The sequence below is a fragment of the Crotalus tigris genome, unplaced genomic scaffold, assembly GCF_016545835.1.
Source record: "Crotalus tigris isolate CLP2741 ecotype Arizona unplaced genomic scaffold, ASM1654583v1 scf7180000017939.2460400, whole genome shotgun sequence".
In the NCBI taxonomy this organism is placed as follows: Eukaryota; Metazoa; Chordata; class Lepidosauria; order Squamata; family Viperidae; genus Crotalus; species Crotalus tigris.
The window spans coordinates 1,401,941-1,427,500 of NW_024096731.1; the positions used below are offsets into that span (position 1 = coordinate 1,401,941).

The window sequence follows — 25,560 nt, forward strand, 5'->3', positions numbered from 1 at the left end:
AGTACCAATAGTAATAGACGCCTTGGGTGCAATCCCAAAACAACTGGAGCACCACTTGAACACCATTGGCATTGACAAATTCGCCATTAGTCAACTGCAAAAGGCGGCCATATTAGGAACTGCTTCCATCCTGCGACAATATTTGTAATACCATCAAACATCCACATCTGCCTATCCCAGGTCCTGGTAAGGCCTTGATAGGTAGACAAAAATGCCAAATCCAGTCTGAAATTCTGGCTGACTGTGCGATGATCAATATTATAGTAATAATAATAATAATAGAATAATAATAATAATAATAATAACAAGAAGAAGAAGAAGAAGAAGAAGAAGAAGAAGAAGAAGAAGAAGAAGAAGAAGAAGAAGAAGAAGAAGAAGAAGAAGAAGAAGAAGAAGAAGAATGTAAGTACCAAAGCATTCAAGCATCATTTTAATATTTTAAGTTTAGAACAAGATATGCATAGCCTAAGCCACTCAGGGACACCATAACACTAGAAACTAATTAAATGCTTAGTTGGTGACTATAAATATTTAGTAAAATAGCTTACTAGATCATATGTGAAAACTATTTCAACTGTTAAAATATTAATCTTGTATTTGCTTTCCAGATTATAATATATAATTATATTATATTATTATATTATATTATATGATATTATATTATAACATAATAATATAATAATATAATATAATATAATATATAAATCAAGTGTGCAAGCATGGAATCATCTAGTACAAGGACTGTAAATTGATCTTGTGATCTTCGGTATTCTCAGATTAGGAAACCTCAGGACAGAGACCTATGAACTTTACATATTGCTTTATTAAGCACTGCTGAACATGATACATATAGAGTTGTACCTCAGTAGTCATCGTTAATCGGTTCCAAGAGGCACAATAAATACCAAAAAATAATGAGTACCAAACAATTTTTCCCATAAGGAATAATGTAGTGAGTCACATGGCAGCCAACACCAACACATTCTAGGCTGTGCGAAGGCAGGACAAGAAGCAACGGGTGGAAACTAATCAAGGAGAGAAGCAACCTAGAACTAAGGAGAAACTTTCTGACAGTGAGAACAATTAATCAGTGGAACAGCTTGCCTCCAGAAGCAGTAAATGCTCCAACACTGGAAGTTTTTAAGAAGAGACTGGACAGCCATTTGTCCGCAATGGTGTAGGGTTTCCTGCCCGAGCAGGGGGTTGGACTAGATGACCTCCAAGGTCCCTTCCAACTTTACTACTATTATTATTATAGTACCAGGACAACATTTTTGCATCAAAATGTGTTGAGTACTACATTTGATGAGTTTCAAAGCAGTTACCAAAATACCACTTTATTAGAAGATTTTTGTAAAATATTTTTTATCAAACACATTCATCTTTTTCCTACAATTCCTGTTATCCTCCTTTGGTCTATTTGGTTTCTTGGTTTCTTTCTTCCAATTATTGGCCATAACATTTAATATTTCACATGTTTACTTCTCTTGTCTGCCTAGCTAGTTTGTCCCAAACTAAAAGGCACTGGAAATAAGAGCTTCGGACCATCCAGCTGCCTCTAACTGTAGTAGCCTAGGCAGCTATAATGCTGAAACTAACTGCTGATTTATTGTAAACAAGGGATGAAGCTAAACCTTGCCAGGTTCTTCACCAACACCATAGCATACCTTAGTGAATTATAATATAATAATAATAATCTAAGTTAGGTTGAATATGCCCCTCCAGAAACCTCAGAAAGCAATGGAATTTTTTGATTGATTGGGACAAAGAACCAGAAGTGCAACAATAGAAATGAAAACTATTCTAACAAAAAAAAACCTCCTGTTTTCTGTACTTGCCCTAATCTTCATAAAGAAATAAACTATTGTATGAGTGGAAATCCCCTGATAGCAAACTTCTTTATTTCTCTCCTGGAAGGCTGGTATAATGGGGCTCCCGGACAAAATCTGTTACAGTACAGAACACCATTTAGGTGGATTGTGTGCTTAGATAATGTTGATGATTTAATGAAAATGACTTGCTTTCAGGTAAAGCTGATCAAGGTGAGATAATATGTTAGTTTCAGTACTACTCTGCTTGCTCTGTTCTGATATACTGTAAGTTTCATCCAATTATTAAAGAACATTGGAGCAAAACCCGATGAACAAATAGTGACTATAAAATACACAAACAATATCACTGAAAAGTAAAAGCTACTGTCAAAGAATAAAAAATAGGGTTGAAAGAAAACAACGGTATGAAGAACAGAGCTGGTTAGTTCTTGTGCTACATAAATGAATCACTACATTTTATTTGGATATACTGTACACGTTTGGGTCCTTTTATGTATACCATGATACTTTTATTCTTATTCTTATGTGTTCACAATATTTATGAACCATGAAAGTTTATGAGGATTTAAACCTTCTGTTCACTTCTTCTCAATTAATTCTGACCTAACACTAATGTGTCACATATCCACTTGTCTGCAATCCATACAGTTACCACTAGTCTCCACTTCTACATATTTAAATTCAACCCTTTTTATCACAAAAGGATTTCAACAACTCAATATTTTTTTAACTATAACCTCATTTGGATCACAACAAATGCAAGCTAAGGACTATATCTCCAAGCCTGTAGACAGACCTATTTCTAGCTCATTATCAGACTTGGACAGAAATTCTGTTCCCTTCCCCCTACATTCACCCCTATGGTCATCATTTGTCATGCAGTGAAATAACCTGCATAAAACCTAGCTAATTAAATCTTCTTTATTTTCTACTTCAGATCCAGGTGTATGACATAAAAGCAAGTAAAATCTTCATTGCTCATGTTGGGTACAATATTATACAAATTGGTGAGAGGCTGAAGGAAAAGACAGAGGTAAATTTTGTTCCCCTATGATATCATGTAAGTTATATATTTATATCAGCTGCAAGCCTGAATATTTGAATTGGAAAAATACCTTTTAATTAGTTAAGTTCCATCAGCCAGAATTAATACAAATGAAATTATTTGTTCACTCACTGGAATGTTTTGTGGAATCTGTCAAGAATGTCTGTTGTCTCCTTTTACATTTAATTTAAATTTGGAACTTCTGACTTGTTTGATTCAAAAGCTGAAGAGTATCTCAGGCAATAAGACGGTTGGTGGGTAAACTTAAATTGTTTTTAGATGCTGTTATACTTTTTTAAAAAATTATTAAAGTTCTCTATCAAAATTGATGGATGTAGTATATTTTGGTAAGTTATCAAGCTATTCAATTAAGTGGAATAATTCTATTATATATCCAATAGAATCTAATGTACCTATTGAAAGATATAAAAATTGGGACCTCATATAAAGTTTGTATTTTTTTAAGAATCTTGGAATTATTGTTTCTAGGAAAATCTCAAGGTCAGTAAAATATGTATTTCAAAATGTTTACCTCAAATTATTATTGATATTAAATGATCAAATGCTTTAATGGGAAAAAATTAAGTATGATTAAATTAATATCTATTTTTAGAGGTATGTGGATGTTAAATCTGTCTGGGTATTTTAAACAGATGAAAACGTTTATATTGGATTGATAGCTTCACCAGTTTTGTCAAAATAACAACTTTCTTATAGTGAGGGAGTTTTGATTTTCAGATTTAGTGCTTTATCACTGATATATATTTTCATATCTATCTGAGGTTATTTTTTTCTAAAGCCTTCATGGACACATCTTGATTACTGTTTGTTTTCCTTGGTATCTTGGCAGGGGTTTGGATCTATTTTTATTCTGTATCTCTATCTATAAAAGGAAATGTTTCCCATTAAAGACTGCAAGATATATTTGGAATATATTGAGAAAAAAGATTTTATTTCTAATCTCGTAATTGACAATTGGAACAATTTGGGATTGAGGGGTGTAGCCAAGACATCATATTGATAACTTAGCTAAACTTATTCTCTAACAACCTTATAAAGCATTTCAAGGAAGAACTTAAAAACTGATGAATGGAAATATATCCAATTAAAATGTTTTTGATTAACTGATTAATTGAATGCACTAGCACCATCTGAAACTCCTAAATAATTATTATTATGATTGGTCATCATTATTACATTGTTAGTATTTATTAACCTAATAATATTAAAATTTTAATTAATCATTAAATTATATTACTATTGAAGGAATATGTAAGATTCTAAAGCTATTTTAATTGACAGGATTATTGTAACAACGAAAGAAAACTGAGTTTTAATACTTTATGTAAATCGATTGTGTTAGTTTTAAACGACATATGTGTCTGTGTGTCTGCAAGCCTCTTAATCTTTAAACACTTTTCATTCAACCAAAAATATATATTTGCAATGTACTAAACACTTAAGATATTTAGTAAAGACTGGATGCCAACATTAAAATGTTGAAAATTTGAAATTTTAAATAGTGGAAAGGATTTTAATTTCACATTTTGAGCCTATCCCATCGAAGTTCCATTTTGGTTTAATGTAATTCATTTTCTCAATTCAACACTGAGAAGAGGAAATAAGGTATAAAGAAGTTAGTGTAAAGTTGAACTATATACCAGATATTTGGAACTTAATGATGTATGAAGAATCTAGATTTCCAGTGGACTGTAGTTAAAATCACTGCATTCTTTACTGGAATGACTCTGTGAAACTAGATCTTAAATCTCAGATTGTTAATCTGTGTTTATTTTTTATCTGTCAATTGGTTTCATATCAATTAGAGGAAAACTTACCAATTATTTTCTGTATAGTCAAGGTATAATTTGTTTCTTAGAAACTCAATTCATTTTATTTTTAAATCCATAATCTAATATATATTATTAATTGATATTATCTATGTATTTTTCCTTTTTGTTTTTTATATTTCCGTACCTTTTTGTTTTTGTATCTTTTTATTATATTAAGAGACATAAAATACTTTATTTAAAAAATAAATGTTCAGTCTTCTACAAACAATATAAAATAAGAAATTAGTAAAAAAAAATTAAAAAGTAAAAATACGAACAGTAGAAGTTAAAAGTGCTACTGCAAATTAGAGTAAATACCTATCAAAACAACTAAAAAAACTATTAAACCAGAAAAAATCAGTAATATTTGCTGTATTGATAAATAATCTTCCCCTTCCTGAGTAGTGGATTAAATAGAATAGGCACAGGGAAGAAAATTGTGGGGTATTTGTTTGTTTGTTTGTTTTGAACAAGGAGGATACAGATGGAATGAGACTGTTATACCCACTGAACAAAATTAATTCATGCAAAGAATTTGTATTGCAACCCATTCAGTGTATTAAAATAGAAAACTACAGGAAAAGATTGTTCCAGTTCAGCAAAGACGGGGGTGGAAAACTGGACTGGATCAATTCACATGCTGTCTTCCAGGCAGCAAAATGATCTCTATAGACAGGCAAGGATATATTCCCATGGTTCTTCCCCCAGTGCTGCAACCACTAAGTTCATCCAGCTCCCTGGGAATTTGTAATTTAATTTGCCTGGAAAATCTTCAAGCAATGGCTCCAGAGGAGCTGGCTTCACTCTTCCCTCATTCTAGAGGGTAAGGATGTAATAAAGCTTCAGACAGCCTCTGTTCAAACAGACCAGTAAAGTCTTCATTCCACAACTCCATTGCTGCTCAAGAAAGAAAGAATATAGCAATACAGTCACCGTTTCACAAAAAAAATGGCAATAAGGAGTCACCAAGAGCAGTAGGGCTTTCTTTTAGCCAAAGATATCTGTTTGGTTCCTTCCGCCTTTCCCATTCAGATAGATTTTTTTTTTCACAGATAGGGACATGTTTCTTTCATTTTTTCTAGTGGGTCAAACCACAAAGAAGTCAGTGTTTCAATTTGGTGTTGCTAAGCTTTTGGGGAACTTTGCTTCTTAAAAATTGCTTTAAAAATTGAAAGGCATAATTTCTGATGCCCTGATAAGCTTTGTGAACTGCACATGGTCTCTAAAGCATTAATTGTTCATCTCTATTGCAATTACAACAAAGTTATTTTTGTTGCTAAGGTGTATCTCACAAATATAAAGCAATTATTCATAGAAATAATAAACAGGTAGAACATCTATATAGAATACAAGCTACTGAGATCTCTGAATACCTTCAGGTTTCATTTATTTTTTTAAAAAACTAGCATTTCTTAAATTCATATTTATACCACAAACCATAAACAGTATATCATCACAAGCACGACTTGTGACATACATTCTTTTTAAAGTATCTAGTTATCTTACCTGTCACAATAGGATCTGATTGTGGTCCTGGGACACTGGCACCTATATCTGTTGATGTAGGGCTTGTTAAATTGGCCTTCATATCGTCTAATCCACCAGCTAGTGATGTCATGGCTGAATATTCTGTTGACTGAGTTCAAAGAAAAATGAGATAATTGAGTAATATTTTCCATCTATTAAATTCTAATATATGATAAAACCAAGCTAAGTGCTTCATTCCTATACTGGCAGTGATGGCCTTAGTGAGATGATAATGGTGATAATAGTGATTTTATACCTGAAGATTGATTTTTACTGTTCAGATGCAGCGTGAAATAAAACAGTTTCAAACTATGATGAGATATTGTGCCAACATGAATCCTGCAAGCTTCAGTATTGTGTTAACCAAAAAAATATTAGTTTCTCAGATTATTTGGTGGACAAATCACCAGCACTTCCTAATGTGAATCACAAGGTAATCTCAAAAAATGCATCTAATTATTGGGAGGAGAGCATGGGAAACTCTGCATCACTCCCACAAGCTTTCTGTAAAAACCATGAATTATTAAGCATGACAATAATATTGTTTGCTTTGTTTCATAAGGCACTAGCAGAAGTTTTGTTGTTTTTTTTAAAAAAAGTTTTTAACTGCAATGCATCCTCTGCTGGAGCACCCATTACAGAATTTCCATTTAACATGTTCCCAAAACAAGAAAAGTATTGTGAGACATGAAGACTTTAATCTTAGAATATGTCCCCATTATAATGCATTAAAATAAAACTGCATTTTGCAATCAGGTTGCATCTCACCAGTATACAAAAATTGATAAATATGAAATCATTCCTTCAAATAACAAACAGGTGGCAGTCTATTGCCAAGTAGAAAATTAATATTACAACTAGTAAAGAAATTATCAAGCCAACTATTATACATGAATGTAACAATTATCAAGCAATACATAGACTGTCCTGTTTACCTGACCTTTCGGTTAATGGTTTGTGTTGCATTAATTATGTTTGCTTTGGCTATAGTTACAGTTGTTTCTTGTGATTTATTGGTTTCAGATATCAGTCTGGTTTTTTAGCTGTGCTTTGGGTATGTCTGCATTTAAGCAATAACCTTAAGGATGTGCCACTGCTGTATTTTTGTTTTATCTTCTCATGCAGGACAGCAGCATAAAATATTTAAATAAGTATAAAATAGCTCAGAGAAAAAGCTAACAAGCTCCTCCTGTGCAAGGCAGCATTGAAATAAACTGTCTCTGTTTAAACTGACATAGATGTGCATTCCCTTGCATTTTTCCTTGGAAATTGAACTCTCTTATTTCATAGGGATATTAAAAGAAAAAATGGTGCTCTATATCTACTTAGGGGTATATAGCAGTGATGCATTATCTCTGGACTTTCATCCCAAAATGCCCACTCTGTCCAGGGTGAAAGATACTGTAGAACAGGGGTGTCTAATGGCCGGCCCACGGGCCGGTTGCATCATGCGGAGGCCGCACCCACCCCAGCTCCAGCAATGCAAAAAAAGTCATGATATGTCGCAACACGTCACGGGTTTGACACCCGTGCTGTAGAACAATCCCTTGTTTTATTTTCATTGCGGTTTCTTTAAAAATGCATTAATAATTTGTAACACCTCAGTTTTTTATTCGGGGTGAATTGGAATTGCAGTTGATACTTTGGCCAGACTGTTTTAATGACCACCTATTACCCACAGAGCATAAAACAAAATGCTCTTAGCATTTGTAGGATTATTCTCTTCAGAAATGTAGTTTTAAAATAAATAAAGATAACAAACCTATCTATGTATTTGTTAATAAGAATGCATGCTTTGTATATTATTTGTAAATGGATACAATTCTGTTGCAATTATTGAGGTGAATCCTGACTCCAGGTGATGTGGGCAATTTTAGACATGGTTTTTTTTTTTTTTTGTTTCTTTGTTTTGTTTTGTTTTGTCTTATTCACTGAAGGCATGTCAGATCTCCCAAATCAAAATTTGGGACCAGTTTGTCTTCCAGCTCTACACTACTATAAATGCAGCTGTAGCCCAACAGGGGACATAATCAGATTTTTTTCTGTTTGTTGGTATAAAATAGCCTGTTGCAATCCAGCTTTTTCGATATAAGTAATCCTCAACTTACAACCATTCATTTAGTGACAACATTCAAAGTTACAACAGCACTGAAAAAAAAATGACCATTTTTCACACTTATGATAGCTGCACCATCCCCATGGTCATGTGATCAAAATTCAGACACTTGGCAACTGATGTGTATTTATGGGGTTCTGACAAGCAAAGTCAATGGGGAAACCAGATTCACTGATCATCTGTATTACTAATTTAATAATTGCAGTGATTCACTTAACAACTATAACAAGAAAGGTGGGGCAAAATTCACAATAATTCTCTTGCTTTGCAACGGAAAGGTTAAACTCAATTGTGGTCATAAGTCAAGGATTACCTGTTACATGGAAAGATCATGGAGGCAGGGCCTCTTGGGCATAAGCAAGCTGCTGGATATACTGATAACAGACAGAGCAGGGGAGAGCACGCCTCAGGAAAATAAATTGCACAAAAGATTACTGGAACATGGTAAAAGTACTTTAAGTGATTTAGGTGTCAAAATACAGAAAAGAAAGAACAATATAAAACACGATAAGAAATTGGGAAGTCAGATTAAAGCTTGAAATCCAACTTGAAATACAAGAGGGGTAGCAAGTGTATAAAGAACAGTTCTGAGGAGAAAAAAATTCTCTCCCATCTTTGCTTATGGAAATAGCCAGGCTGGTCTACTTTTTCTAAAGATTTGGAACAGGTCTCTCACAATGATTCAATACAGGAGTATGTTGGGCGTAAGATTGTCTATTCAGAAAAATTATGAATTTATACAGAGAAATTATGAATGAAGGCAAATATATGTGTCCCAGGATAATGTTGCTATCATGATAATGATAGTGTTAATGTTGATAAATTATGGATTGTTGGCTCTCTAGGAAATAAAGGAGAGAGAATAGATATGTAGAGCTACAGAGAAGAAACAGATGTCCCTGAGGCAGATAAAGATACATATATGTATTTTTAACAATTTAAAGAAAATTCTCCTAACAAGACAAGGTGCACATGCCTACCTGTCCCTCATGCTATTTCTTTCTGGAGTAAGCAAGTTTATGCAATGCACAGAAAAGGAGTGAGAAAGAATGTAAAGATTGAAATAGGAAAAAATCCCAAGAGGAAACATGGCTAAAACTAGTTTGCACCAATACCATTGTTATATCTTTCCATACCTTTCCATTCCGGCAAGCTAATCTTCCTCCATACAGCACTTTGTATACTGCCGTTTGTTCTTGAACTCTCTTTATTTTTGTGGACTTTGTCAACTCTGTTCAACCTCTAGTTTCTTGGTCTCCTCCCCTTCCTTTGAGCCCATTCAATCTTCCTTCAAATATCTGTTTTGCAATGCTAGCCTCGTTTATCTGTATGACTAAATCACCTTAGTGTATCGGTACACTCACTTTTGCATTTAATTCACATTTCATCCCGCATCCAAACATTCTTGATTCCCTCACTTCTTGATTTGCACTCACTGTTCTTACGTTACCAATTCTTGCTGCATTTAAATTGCTTGTATGTTTTGCCTGGCATAACCAAGTCTCATTTCCAGAGAACCAATTGGGCAGAAGCTTACTCTTTCAACATTCATTTCTCCCAGCAGATGATATCTACCCAACAGCTTTCTTCCACCAGCACTGGCATAATTTAAAAATTCTCCATCCTTTTTCCTACATTCTACTGAGGTATGTAAACACAAATTTACTTCCTCTAGTTTTTGTCATTTATGTATAACTCGTATTCCTTCACCTTTCTCCCTGTTTAATCTGTCAATCTAACTCTTTGCTACATCAATTTTCAGATCCATACTTCATTTTGCACCATTAGTCTAACATTCCTTGCAGATTATTCTGCTTCTCAGCCAGCAATCAGCCATCATCTTTATGTGCCCTAACAAAAATACTTCTTATATCACTACAAATATTCCACATACATTTCTCCATAAATAGATTAACAACAAGGGGACATCATATATACTTGTCTTTCTCCCTAATCAATGCTGAATCATTTGTTCACCATTCTATTTATTCCCATTCATGTTTTACTTCCATCCTTTTTTATTCCACTAGCATTCAGCAATCAAATTTCAACTCTGTAGTTGGGAAAGACATTCCATAATTTAAATTTATTCATTTCAGTTCTTTTGTTTAACCAATATTCAGCAAATGTTCTTTTTTTTTTTTTTTGCATTCATATGTTCTCAATGTCTTGTTGAAGAGCACAAACTGGTCTGACACAAAGCTGTTCTGTACTTCCCAGATTCTTTTTCCACTTCTTGGACATTTTTAGTCAGATTTTAGTCAAACACATAACCAAGCACACTAATCCCCTTGTAGATTTTGTATTCACTCTTTCAATATTTCTCCTTGGTAAAAGGGAACAATAAGAGCATTCTTCCCATATTTCCCATACTTAATTAACATTTGTAGAATTTGTTTCAGCTCTACTTTTCAACATATCAGCATATACAGGAAGTCCTCAAATTACAACCTCATTTGAGCCCAAATTTTTTGTTGCTAAACAAGATATTTGTTAAGTGAATTTTGCCCCATTTTATGCCACAGTTGTTAGGCGAAACACTGCAGTTGTTAAGTTAGTAGCACAGTCGTTAAGCAAATCTGGCTTCCCCATTGACTTTGCTTCTCAGAAGTTTACAAAAGTTAATCACATGGCTCCAGGTCACTGCAACCATCATAAATATGAGTCACTTGCTACTTTGATCACGTGACCATGGGGACACTGCAAGAGTCATAAATATGAAAAATGATCGTAAGTCACTTTTTCAGTGCGGTTGTAAGTTTGAATGATACCAAAGAATTGTTGTAAGTCGAGGACTATCTATACAACATTGAGCCATTGGAAGTCAAGTGGTTTAATATATGATTATGATTATATCACTGTCATTCCTATTCCAACCTCTAAAATAATCCTTCTAGCAGTTCCTCAATTCAGTTTCCTCCCATATCTTTTCATCACTTTTTCTTTTAATTTCCACTCAGTTTGCTTACTTCTAAATTTTAGCTTTCCAGGAAAATTGCACTGCATCTTCTCTGCCTCTTTTAATCTTAACTATTGACTGCCTTTTTTTTTTGCAACTTGTTTTTTCTCTCTTTTACATATCATGGAGTCTTTTTCTCTGATCCTCATTTTCATAGGAGTCATTCAATTATTTTTTTTCATCCATCTGATCATCCCACCAAGGATCTCTTTTCAAATTTTCCTCCATTAATATTCAGAAAATTCTGTGATAATCTGATGTTACACAGTGACCTCAACAGCACGTCTGTTCCGAAGAGCTCCAGTGTTCCCTTATTTGCTTTCCACTTTCCAACATTTTGTTAGGAATTCAACAGAAGTATTAGAAATTAGTATCTTCTAATATTTTTTCATAAAGTATTTGCATTTTCTCTTCCTACAATAATTCAACTTTCATGCTCATTTCTTTCATTCTTCCTTTTTTTCCCAAAACTTGATCAAAACTGATCTGTCCTATACTCAAAGCTTTTCTCGATATTTCATAATATACAATGAAATGAATCACACATTTAAATGCATATTCATTGCCACATGAAACAATACATGAATAGATTTATTCTTATAGTCTGCATTCAGAACAAAAAGGCTTTTTAAACAGATGCTCATCTGTCAACATTCTCATACATATCCAATCACACTTTTTGATTTCCTATTCTTATCCATCCTTTCACATTTCTTAACTAAACTTTGTCTTCCCTCGCATTCATTCAGAAGCTACATAATTTTTTTCTGAAACTCATCTATCCGTTCTTCCAATCTAACTATTTATTGAAACATTACATTGAACTTATTGTCAACATATGGAATTTTACTTCTACACCCACCCACAACAACTTAGAAGACACCATTTTATATTTCTAACATACATTTTAACCTTTTCTCTCATAATTAAACCTGCATCTTCATTTGCCTATGGGAATTCATCAACTCCCTTCTGTAAGATCAGTTCACCTTCATTCAGACTTACTACATTCTTCTCCACTTAATTGCACAGAGATCCAAGATACTCATTTTTCTATATTTCACTTCATTCATATATTCCTGCTATTTATGAAATTGCTCTTTCTATTTTCCAAACTTCAGTTTTTCTTAAAGCATGGTCATCACCAGGTGAGTCTATAAATATTTATCTCTATTGCCCATAATGACTTTTGTTAATCAAGACTTTCAAAGTATGGTTTCTAGTAATATGATGATGCAGACTTTATCATTCAGAGGGAATACTGCACGGTATGACTAAGGCTGTAAGTCGTACCATGCAGTATTCCCTGTGAATGATAAAGACAAATACATGTTAAAATTTCAGCACACATTGATACAAAGAAAACCAATCCCAGTTTTATCCCAAGTGCGCTTACACTATTTTCTGCAAGCTAGGATCTCTACCATAACTACTGTACCTCACAGTCAACTTACTGTTGCCCATATCTTAAGCAACTCACAGAAGCCTTCAACGTACTGATATACATGGGGTTCCAAGCAAGACCAGATTTCACCAAAATCTGACTCTAGAATGAGAAACTAATCAGAATGGACTAATCCCAGCTCAAATCTAAGATGGTTTGACTAGTTGTAGTGGATCAGAACTACTCCTGTTGGGAAGTCTGTATATAATCTATAATACATAATCTTTCAGCACTAAACAGGCATCCTGTTCTCTGAACACTCATGAAATGGGGATACACTTGGGATTGACATTAATCAAGCAAAATGCTGCACTGATTTGAAGATCAAAAGAAGATACACAAAATTAATTAATCTTTTTAAAAAAATTGCTTGGGTATTCTTATGCTTAACACCTAAAAGACTCTTCTGGAGAGCTAACACAAGGGGGAGCAGTAACATTAATCAAGGGGGTCCAGGGCTCAAATAGTTTAGCTGGGGAGGTTCTGAAACCTTCTCCCCCACAAAAAAAAAAAAAAATCTGAAGAAGTTGGCAATGTTTTCTTCATATCATGTGACATAGCAATATTATTATGTCTCCAAGTCAGGAACAATGCTCATGTTACAAACTGCATTTATCAATTATTTTATTATTTTGGAACATATATAGCATTTTTTAAATATTGCAAAATTCCAATTAAAATATTGGAAATCCCATTTAAGAATGATCCCTGTTTCTTTTTTCCCCCTACTATTAAGTATAAGCATACCTCCAACTAGAAATGTCTGTTCCGTTTTTAAACGATTTCTTAGAAAGATCAAAGTGGTATACATTAACCATGTTCAGAAAAATTAAATCATCAAAGATAGTTTAAAACGTTACACGGGAAGTACATTTTTACATTTTAAATCTCAGTGTGATTTGTCTATTTCTTACTTAGGATTCATGACTGCCAGATTCTGTAAATATAATTCTCTATGTTTCAGACTAAATGGGACAATATGTGTATGTAATTTCACATATTCACATACATTTTTAAATTTTAAATTCAAGAATTCATTTAATATCACCTTTATTTGGCCCTTAGATATTCTAAACCTAAGTAAGTTTGGGGGGGTAGAAAAAATAATAGAATGACAATGTCAAAACCCTCATCATCCTAAAGTGATAATCCCACATTTAACATATGCAGCTTTTTCCAATGTGGTACTTTCCAAGTGTGACTCTCATACTACCTAGTCCTAGTCCACATATATTCCCAATACATTTGAAGAGCACCAGACTGGCAGTCCATAAATTATGAACCTAACTTTTTAAAGGAAATGCTACACTATTCATCATAGATTGAATCAGAAGTTGTAGGTCAGCTTTACATCACCTCTGTCCAGTGATGGGATTCAGCCAGTTTGTACCAGTTTGGCAGAACCAGTAGCTAATTTTTTGTTGCCCAGACCCAGCATGGACTTCCAGAAGCGGCATCCACACAGAGAACCAGTTGTTCACATATCTGGATCCCACCACTGCCTCGATCCTATCTGGAATCAGCATTATTCTGTAGCATATATTTAATGTATTTTTGATACTAAGGAACGGTTTGGAATGTAAGCAAAAAGGAAGGGAGAACTGGCTGTCCTCTACAGATTGAAGATATTAAAACATATAATCCCAAATGACTTTCCCCAGACATTTTCTGTATGTTCAGATAAGCAAAATACTTACTTGGATATTAAAGAATATTAAAGATCAGGAATAGGCAAATCTTGACCCAAAGGGGTAATGAATAGGAGTCCACATCACCAACCTCTGAAATCATTCCCTCAGGAATTTCCCAGATGCACAAGCATATCCAACCCGATTAAAACAAGCAGATTTGAAAGGTAGTTCTATCTGTATTGATCTTAGGATAGATACTTGCAAAATATCTTGGAAAACAGACCAGTTAAATTTCTCAAGCAATTGTCCCTCCTGCTTTATCAAAAGAATATAGTACTTGCTTGTCAGCTCTGAGAAGATGCATGAAGGCAGGAAACTAATGCCAAAATTGCCTTGCTTAAACTGCCATGAAACACCACATATACACACAAACAATTGTACCTACATTACATTTACCTACGTGTCCTATACTATGACTCTTTAGTCCCCTTCATATAATGTCCCTTCTAATTTCCTGCATTTCATTCTCCAACTTCATATGTGAATCTGGTCAGGAAAGCTTTCCTTCAGTGTAGCAGTGTTGCCTTTTTGCATAACCCATTGCCAGCCTTTTTTTTTCTTTTTTTCTATTCTTCCGGAAACACTACTTTATGAAACTATTTTTTCCGTCTCCGCTTCCATTCTGAAGATTATATGCCCTCATGTGGCAGCAAAAAGAGATAGACTTTGGCTCAGTACATGCTTTCCTAGCATGGTATAATTACAGTGCTTTAAAACCTGCAAAGTATTTGAGAAAAGACAACACAGGACTGGGGGAAAAAAGTAAAGTAGTGGAAAAAGGAAACATAGATGGACATGCTGTTGTTAGCATTCAGAAACATCACATAAACAGCTTTGCTTTTAGGCACAATCCTTGTTAGTGTGAACAAGAAAAATAACTTACATTGTTGGAATGACTAAAATGACATGGCCAAAAAAAGACTTAGGAGTCTGGAAATGTTGATCATAATAGTCTGGGTTCTACAAAGAGAGATCATTATAGAATAACAGCCATCTTTATTGTTCGTCAAGAAGATAATGTCCAACAATAATGTTTTCCGTTCTACCTTTCAGCCATCCTCAGCAAAGCTTGAACTGACATTTCTCTACAGTTCTTGTCTGCAAATCTATTTCACTTCTTCCTCAATTCTCCTCCATGCAGAAATGTATCATTTCAAGCTGTTATTAGATCTGTTTTCAACTAACTTTGTCAAAATGTAATTTTGTAACTGAAGGTACTATAATAGAAAAAAAATCACTTACTTTGATGCGCACACATATTTCTTCTTTCTTTCTACCAACTGTAGTCAAATAACTTTTATAAAGTTTTGTAGCACTGAATGGTAAAACGTGCTTGATCAGTGTGATTACTGGGCAAAAGCAATGAGAAAGAACATCTTGCCTCCAACTCTTTTTAAAGCTACAGTTTTGTAAAATAAGCTAAACATAGTTTGTTTTCAGTTTAATGTGGTGTATGAACCTAGCTACTATAGTCTACAAACCCTGGTTTGTTGTTTAAAATGTTCCATGAACTTAGCCTGTGTGAGAATGTTTTTGTCGAACTGTGATTCTGAGCCTAGACTTGATCACAGTAAATCTAACCAAAGAAAATTGTGCTCAAGTCCCAGTGAAATTAATGGAATGCATGCTAATAAATATTAGCTTGTTAAATACAGTATTTAACTATGTAACCTAAATTTGTTCCATGTAACAGCCTCCTATAACCCAATGTCTCCTTCGTATTCTAGTCATAAAGCCACCCACAGACATTTTGTTCTTTTTGTTGATAGTAGAATTCTGAATGTAAACTAGATAACGCCTTTTTCTCATAGGCAATATTTTCATCTAGGAAAGAGGAGGAATTGCTATTCAACTAGCAGACTGGAGTCATCTGGAGAACTCTGAGAAGGAGGAGAGGTAAAGATATACAGTATATAGGAAACCATAATAGATTCTAAACACCCTTGCCTGTTGAAGACTGCTGGTTTTAGGGAAGAACAAAGATGATGGCAGACCAAAATCAACCAAGCAGTTTTAGCTCAAGATGTGTTAGGGCAGCGGTTCTCAACCTATGGGTCGCGACCCCATTTGGGGTCGAACGACCATTTTACGGGAGTCGCCAAACAATGCAATCTGCCATTTTTCCCCCTCAGGGGGCGGCGCCGCACATGCGCACCGCGCATGGGGGCGGCGGCGCCCCCATGCGCGGCGCGTCCATGTGACGGGGTCACCATCACACAAAGGTTGAGAAACGCTGTGTTAGGGGAACTTATAGCCTTGTAAAATAGAGCAGTTTGGAGAAGATCACAAAAGAGAGAGGGAGGGAGGGAGAGAGGGAGGGAGGGAGGGAGGGAGGGAGGGAGGGAGAGCGCGAGCAGCCTGTATAATTAGCCTCTTATTTCTAAGTAGGAAGAAGGAATAGAATGTAGAAATAGCAACATCTACATTTAGCTGACACACATGACAAGGTAGACTTTGCCAAAAGCAGGAAGCCTTAAATGACTAGTAAATAATACTTTATTGAGCAATGCTTTCCCAGTTGAAAATAATTCTAGCCTCAGGTCTTTCTCCTCACAGTGTATCAGTCAAGCAGGTGGAAGAACAGAGACATAATATACATATCTAACCCTCGCAAAGGAATGCTGATTAAAATCAAAGGTAGATACCTGTTTCACTTGCTTTGCTGTGTTGTTTAAAAAAAAATTCACAAGAGATATTTGGAGTCCTGTGTATCAGATTCTATTAACCCACAGAAACCCAAAACATCAAATTCTCCAAACTGATATACATTTTCATTTTTTTAATATTTATTTGCAACAAAAAACACCAATTGATCATACACCATTTGGTATGTTATTGTTTTGATTACATTTTACAGTTATTTTGCTTGTCCTTAATTAGAACTTTTTCAAGGTCCTTAAATTTCTTCAGTGTTCAATACCAAGAAATATGGAATATAATTGTACTGTACTGCCTTTAGTATGCTACATGTCCTATGCATGTCTGTGCATGTCTACTCAGTAGGAAATCCTATTGTGTTTTGTGGAATTTACTGCAAAAGGGGGATTGCATGCGTTAATATGAAAATAAAACCCTTCATTCCATGGAGAAGAAAATATAAAAACAGGCTGTCAGAAGGATTTTTGGTTAGCCTTCTTGCAGATGTATGTTTTCATGGACATGGGGTGCAGGGCAGGGGATATTTTATTGAACATTTATCACCTGTTTTAAATGGTAGACTCGATGGAATTGTATCTCTTGATTCTGCTTCATATGTAGAACTAATTCTAACAAATCTGAAGGGACATGTCTGCATTTGCACATGTGTAAATGCATGAGCTATTTTGCTTTCACAGAATATCCAATCATGTTATGTTATTAATATCCAATAATGCTATTAAAAACAACAATCAATGTAATGCATTTCTGGACAAGCAATAGAAAAAAACAATAGGTTCCTAGATTACTTTAAGTCAGTACAAAGCCACAATAAGTGCCTTCAGAACAATATCAGCTTCAGTTTCAGATAAGAAAGAAATTGCTCTGAAAATCCTTGCCAAGGCTTTGACAGTTCTTCCAATACCCAAATTCCAAAAGTTCATGACCAGTTTATTTCATTTTAGTTCGTTTTAAATATTTACTTCACTTAGGAAGGTATCTAAATACCTTTTCAAGTATTTTGACAGTAGCAGCAGCTGTCATATAAGTTGCTTTCTCACTAGGTCTACACAACACATTGATTACAACAGCATCACCAAGCAAATATTGAAATGATATAAAGCCTGTCCTCCTTGGTCTGAATTGGACACAACAATGATGGAACATTCCCAGAATACAATAGAAGCCAGAGGTGGGGAAATGACCATAGTAATTAAATGGAAAATCATTTAAACTAAAAGCTAAAATAAGATACTGCCTTGGACTGGAAACAAAATGGGTCTTCCTGAAGAGAACTGAAATGTGTAGACTGGTATTCAGAGGATCAAAGCAGTTTCCAAAATACTTTTTTTCCTGTGCAGCCCAATAAAACTTGAGTTGCTGGATCAGGTCTAATCCATTTAGTCCAGCAATCTTTTTCTAATATTAGCCATGAAAAAAAAATCTCCTCTTATTTAATCTCAGCATTAGACTTAGGCTGTCTCTAAACATGATCAGCTGTTGTAACTGTTACTGATATTGTAATGTTGAATTTTAAACTATAATTCCAATAATAACACTTTTTTTAAAAAGCCATCTAGGTCCTCATTCACATTAATATCAGGTGCTGGATAATACCAAATCACCATAATATTATCCACATGCTACATCTGAATGAGACAGGTCAATGGAATTTTATCAAAATATACAAACCGTTGCAACACATGTTTAGCAACTATTGTATTCTTCCATTAATGCAAAGAATTGATGTCAATGCTCACTATATTCTTTCCCAAATGGGTTTACAGTCAGTTTTATTTTATCTCTCATCTCCATTTCCAGCTTCACCTCTGTCCGTTTTTCAATGATACCTTCACCCCAGCTACAGCCACCTTCCCCCCCATCTGGCTGCAACAATTGCAACTGTTTAATCGCCAACCAGCAGACTCTTTCTATTTCCTGATATAATAAGCTTTGGAGATGGTTACCAGGCAAGCAAATAGGAAAAAAAAAGCTTTTGTCAATAGTCATTGCACCAATCCTTATTTTTTATCTCTGATCTATTTACCCGTTTCTTTAAGTTAGTCTGAGTTAATGAAGAAGATTTGTGCAACAGTTCCCAATGTTCAAAGGCAGAAGATCTCTGAGTTATTTCTTGATACTATTCCAGGAAAAAGGAAGGTTTTCAGAGTTGTCTCCCAAAATCCAAATTCAAATTGTCAGAAATTTCAGAAAGAATAAAAGGTTCACCGACCCTAATTGATAAGATCATTTTCTTCATTCTATAATAGTTAAGGGCCTTAATCAAATAAAAATCATATATGTAGTTCCATGTATCCTGTAATTGCCCCATGTATATAATAAATTGGAAAAAACTACAATTTATTTTAAAATTTTCCATTATTTTTCATACATCACAATCCTATAAATCTGTATACTATAAGGAAATAATGCAGACAGATTATTGTTTACCAGCATGCACTTCTGTAGAATCAAGCCACACATCAAATTAAAATGTGACTTGTTTTTTCAACTGAAAATTGTCGGCATGTATTTTTATTTTTCAATCCATTTACCCTTACATCAGGGATGTCAAACTGCTGGCCCGCAGACCGGTTGCATCATGCAGAGACCACGCCCACCCCAGCTCCTGCAGTGCGAAAAAAGTCATGATACATCACTACATGTCACGTGACGCAGCAAGTTTGACCCCCGTGCCTTACATGATGTATTTCAGCAATTGTGTCTTCTATATTTTGAAACATTTGAGGCTTTTAAAAACAAATCAGTTTATTATTTTTTATTCAAGATTAGAGTTTAAAATTATGAAAATATCCCAATTCCTCTTTAAACTTCTTCACTCTTCCTCAAAAAGGTTTCCATTTTTACAATATTCCCTCTGCATATAAAATTTAGGGGGTAACTTTACTGTAAAAGTAGAAAGTTTGCTTGCAAATAAAAACAACAGTGAGCATTACTATAGAGAGCTACAGAAACAGAAGGCATATTACAGTATTGCTGTTAATGGTAATGGCATTTTTAATGTGTTAGTGAGAAAATCTGTGAATTCTGCATATTGCATACCAACCGTGCAGAAAACCCATTGTTTAAAATATGCAAGTTATGTTTTGCATATTACCAATTTAGGGTAGGCATTGCAAAAACAGAGACTGCTCAACACTTGGCAGGCTGCATTCAAAAGTTCTGCATACCTGACACTAGTGCCCGATTCATATTATTGTCCTAATTCCTTAAATATAAGCAGCATCTTTAAAATGTAATTTTTCTGCTGGCGATAAGGTCTGATATAGCCATGAGCGGAATTATATTAAGATTCAGTCTACTCTACAACCAGAGAACCCCCTCCATAATTGGGGAAACTGATCTGTTTCATACCTGAAAAAGTATGAGTCAGGTATTTGATGTCCTAAGAAATTACCTGAAAAATGATTGCCTGGGGTTGCACCAAGTATTGTCTCATCAGCATGGAGCACCACTGCCATAGCATGAAGGAGAAAAAAAAAGAAAAATCAGGAGAATAGTTTATTTGCTATTTTAAGAGTGCAGAGAACTTTAAAAATTACTTTTAAATTCTATTATTGGAGGCACTCTTTTTTCTGCAATTCCTGCTAATTAATCTACATGATAGCAGGAAATTGACATGTAGTTTGTCAATTGCCCAATGATCTGAGGCAGAAGTGCAGCTGTGATATACATACTTGGCTCTCTAAAGGTATCTAGGCCTTGTGACATGAATCTCATTCAAATACAATAGCCTGAAGAACTGGCAAATCATGAAACTCAACAATGTCCATCAGCATCAGCCATGAATTGTGATTTGCCAGGTGCTTAATCACACAAGTAGGCAACAACGAAAACAAGCAGTTTACCAAGTCTTTGGTAAACCACCATACTTGGTTAATGGGCTGCAATTTGGCTTAGTGAAGCTCGGTTAATGCAGGCCCAATGTACAAGTTTTAAAAAAAATAGTCCAAATATTATAAAGTAGGGGATAATAGTATGAATAAATGAGATATTGAAGGTATAATTAGGTAGCAAAATGCTCTTTGGATGCAGCCCTGATCTGTTATTCCCCCAGATAAAAAGATTTCACCTAGGAAAGTTAGCAAACACCTCAACATCAAACTAAGATGACTGACAGCCACTGACAGCCATTAACACTATTCTAAGTCTGCTAAACACACTGGGGATCTGACTCAGGGTTATAATTCAGACTTGTACCTTTATAAACTGGTGGGGCAGTTTACAAATCATGTGATTTACAAAGGTACAATCCACTAGTCAGGTATGGTGGCCTACCAGGTGCTGGATTACTAAATCTTTCTATCTACTGTAAAACAAGCAGCAAAAATAGGAGGTAAATCAACTCCCTGTAGGGTGCATTCTTTGGTAGATTACAATATTTCCACAATAGTTTGGATTCAGAAGGTTGATCAAGAATCTGCTCTGCTGCTTAATAAGCTCTCCTCTGTTCAGCCACCTTCACATAATCAGGTTTCTATAGACTGTGGCAACAAAATGCAAATAGAGTTTTTTTTAAAAAAATGTTATTTATTTCATCACTCAAGATACTAGAACTCACCATTAAGCTGCACTGATTCAGATGACTAATAGATGTAGGGAACTTAGCTAAAATGGTAAACTCTGGGAAAAGTGCAATTATCTCCCACTTTCCTAATGCTGAACAAAGTGTTCTCAACCTTCCATATCCGGTGATATCATTCTTTTCTCTTAAATAAAACAATCTGGTACTTTCTATAAGTACTGGGGCCCCATTGTTTAACAGAGCAGTGTTTCTCAATTTCAGCAATAGACTTTAAATTCCAGAATTCCCTAATCAGCTGGCTGGGGAATTCTGGGAATTGAAGTTCACACATCTTAAAGTGGCTAAGATTGAGAAAAACTGGCTTAAAGGCTTTTGTGATTGAAGTGATATAGAAGGCTCATAAATGAATGCATATATGAATAAATGTCTGATGTTTCCAGTAATCAGGTTCATATTATGAGAACTAAAGTCCATCATATCTGATAATCTAATTACTTATTGTTGTTTTGCTCTCAGTATTTAATAATAAATGTACAGGATTCTGCCAGTTTTAAGGATACAAGCAAAGAAAGCATAGAGATGTAAGCACCAAGCATAAATCAATCTAAAAACAAAACAAAAAGTAAGCACATTTTAACTTCCATATATCAACACAGCATGAACTGAAGTTATCCAACAGTGAATCATAACTACAGACACTGAATAAATTGAACCCATATTCATTTATAATTGAGTCATATATTCTTTATTGCTCTTAAAGTAGAGACAAAAAAGAAATGCAAAAAATGCAAAAATATAAATGCATGCATTATGTACATTAAAGAAAAAAGAAAGAAAAAGACATAAGGGCAAGGAAAGGAAAGGAAAGGAAAACTGAATTATATATTTAAGTGTATTATCTTTGCATTATTCCTCATTTGCTAACATACCTAACAGGCATTAAACATTGTCTTTGCATCTGACTTTTGGGGTTTTTAAATTATTAAAGGCAATGGGAGAAAAAAAAGGAATGTCTTTCCAGTTCAACTACAATATGAGAAAAATAATATAGCTTATCATAAATAGTAGCTACAAGGGTTACTGAAATATTACTTGTAAGTACTTTATGATTTAGAAAAATAAAACACTATGTAAATATAAAACCCTTATTGTCTGAAGCACAATAAAACCTACTGAAAACCTAGGCTAGATTAGAAGGCTTCTCCTATTCTGGTACACACACTGAAATGTATAAGCCTATTGCAGAGAAATACTAATAGTCAGTTGAGGAAGTCAGAGGAAAGAACCTTCCAGCAATATCACACTTTTTCAGTGTGGTATTGCTGGAAGATTCTTTCCCCTGACTTTTTCAGCGACATCACATTACCATAAGAATGCTGGTCTTTTTAAAATTTAATTTTTAATAAAGTGGTCCCATTAACTCTGAAGTACCTTCCTAGCAATTTTTTATTTAAACAGTGGCATCTCTATTTACTGTTGTTGTTTTTTTATTACAAGCCATTTCTAAATAAAAGAACTGTAGTTTTATATTTTGAACCCAGTTCTGAAGTTTGGAAAATTGTGAGAAATTGATTATAAAAGATTTTAAGCAACAGCTAGTCAACCATCTATAAGATATACATGTACTTTCCAGTTTGAGGAGCAAATTAATATGTATATCTGGGTTTGTTGTGTACTATCATCCAAACAAGGACTTGTTTACACAGACTGGTGCTGTATGTACAATACCTCTTTCTCAGATGAAGATGGGGGTACATCTAAAGAGGCTCAAAGAGAAAATCAGCAGTAACACCAATCAGCAACTCTGGGGAATTATCTTATGAATTATTATTATTCCTGTTTGTTTCTTAATCTTAGGCCTACATAGGCTAGCTGTTTTACATTCAGTGAAAAACAAATGTTTGGAGCTCATGGTCAAATTGTGGGTTTAGAACTCTTTCATTGATTGAGTACTATAATGCTTTTTTTCATTCTGAAGTTGTTAAAAGGCCTCAAAAGATTATTGTTTTATTAGGCCAATAATTTGCCAGGTGAAGGCAATTCCACAGGTAAGCTAATTCTCTTAATTCTTCTAGCCACTCATGTTGCGACTCTTGTTCTGTCTCCTTTCAACTAAGCGGTGGGCTCCTCTAAGCAACTGTCTGAACATCGACAATGAAAATAATTTGCTCTTACAAAACAGGCAAAGGCTATTAAATAATTTCTGAATACTTACAGCTAGCAATTTCAACTGTGAGAAATGCTGTTAAGAAATGGGAGATGCATGGAATTGTGTCCATCAAGGACCAAGGAAAATCTCTGCCTGAACTGCTTTAGGACTTGTCAGATCTGCAAATCCGAACTCACGATTCACTGTGCAGGGATCTACTAAAATGATTGGCTAACTAACCCCATAGCATTTACCCATAGGTCTGCAGGATAGTGCTGCTCATACTGTATAACAGTAATCTGCCTTGAAGGGTAGTCATAAGGAAATCTTTTCTCCCACCATGTCACAAAGCCATTGTTTAAAGTATTGGGGGGGGGATCCTTGAACTTCTTTGGTACCAAATGGTTTGGCTGATGAAATCAAACTTGAATAACAACATGCAGTTAAAGGATAAAGCATTTGAAGAAAAGCTCTTCTTGCTAGCTATTAAGCATGGGGATGGCTATTCTATGTTTTAGGTTGTGTGGCAGCAAGTGTCTCTAGATATATTGTATGGGTGAAAAAAAAAATAGATTCAATTAAATACCAACATTTCCTAGAAGTTAATGTTCCATAGTCAGTGAAAAAACTGAAGCTGAAAAATACATATCTCCAAAGCAACCATAAGGAACCTACAGAAAAAGGATAAAAAAATTGGAAACTAGGAAATTTTCCTAGTTTGCAGTTTTGGATATTATTGAAAAATCTGTAGGAGATTTCAAATATACATTGCAGGAAAGGAGATCTGAGCAAGAGAAACTCTACAAGGAAGAGTGGGGGAAAACTGAATCCCGAAAAACAAGAATAAAAAGATTTTTCCAAGCTACATTCGGAAGCTGTTATTTCTACTTATAAGGAATAAACGGGTGTCTGTCTAAACCTCTGCATATTCACTGTCTATTGTCACAATTATCTACAAATAGTAAGTATTCATTCAAATTGGCAGAGAGATATCATGCTTATCTCGGTATCATGCAGAGAGTGTGTCAGCTTCAATTCACTTACAGATTCACTGAAACATAAGAGTTTGATCAGAGGCACCTAAATTTTTGCATGTAGCTATTCATATATGTAAAATATACAGTGCCCTCTATACTTTAGGACAATAAATTTTGGATTAAAATGCTTTGGGATGCTCATCTGCATAAGCAGTGTTCTGACAAATGTGGTTTGTATATTGGGGGAATCCCATTCCAGAGTCTTTAACATGAAGATTATTACTCTAATGAGGCACAACATTTGCAGTAGAAGCAGAAAACAGGGAAAATAAATAGTAGGAGGATTTCCATTCTTATAATTTATTAGGTCATTTTCCAGTAACTTATATCTACACTAAACTGATGTTGATTTTGGCCTCAGAAGCATGGGTCAAATAATATTGTCAACAATATATAGTCTAAGCTTTCATTTAAAACAAACTTCTGACCCTGGAGACTTAGATAAGTTAAGAAGTTAGATTCCCTAGGAATGCATTCTCCGCTGCTTATAAATTCACTTTTAGGGTTGTTTTTTTTCTTCAGATGACTAAAAATAGACTCTAGATCAGTGGTTCTCAACCTGTGGGTCGGGACCCCATTTGGGGTCGAACGACCATTTCACGGGGGTCACCAAACAAGGCTGTCCACCATTTTCCCCCCTTTTCTTTGGTCACACCCCTGGCACCCGGTGATGTATAAGTGGTTGGGGGTCACCACAACATGGGGAACTGTATTATGGGGTCGCGGCATTAGAAAGGTTGAGAAC

General features: G+C 34.7%; 1 protein-coding gene across 4 annotated transcripts in view; it reads right to left on the reverse strand.

The window, feature by feature from the left end:
* The window catches only part of PAX5 (paired box 5), a 254,936-nt gene that overhangs the window by 105,619 nt on the left and 123,757 nt on the right, over positions 1-25,560 (reverse strand). For 2 of the 4 annotated variants that reach the window (XM_039344812.1, XM_039344813.1), the window contains exons 7-8: positions 20,502-20,558; positions 6,216-6,345 (exon numbers count right to left, since the gene is read on the reverse strand). In XM_039344812.1, coding sequence (XP_039200746.1) covers positions 6,216-6,345; positions 20,502-20,558 — 187 coding nt within the window. The remainder of the gene's footprint in view (positions 1-6,215; positions 6,346-20,501; positions 20,559-25,560) is intronic. The other 2 variants (XM_039344814.1, XM_039344815.1) reach the window with 1 other exon arrangement.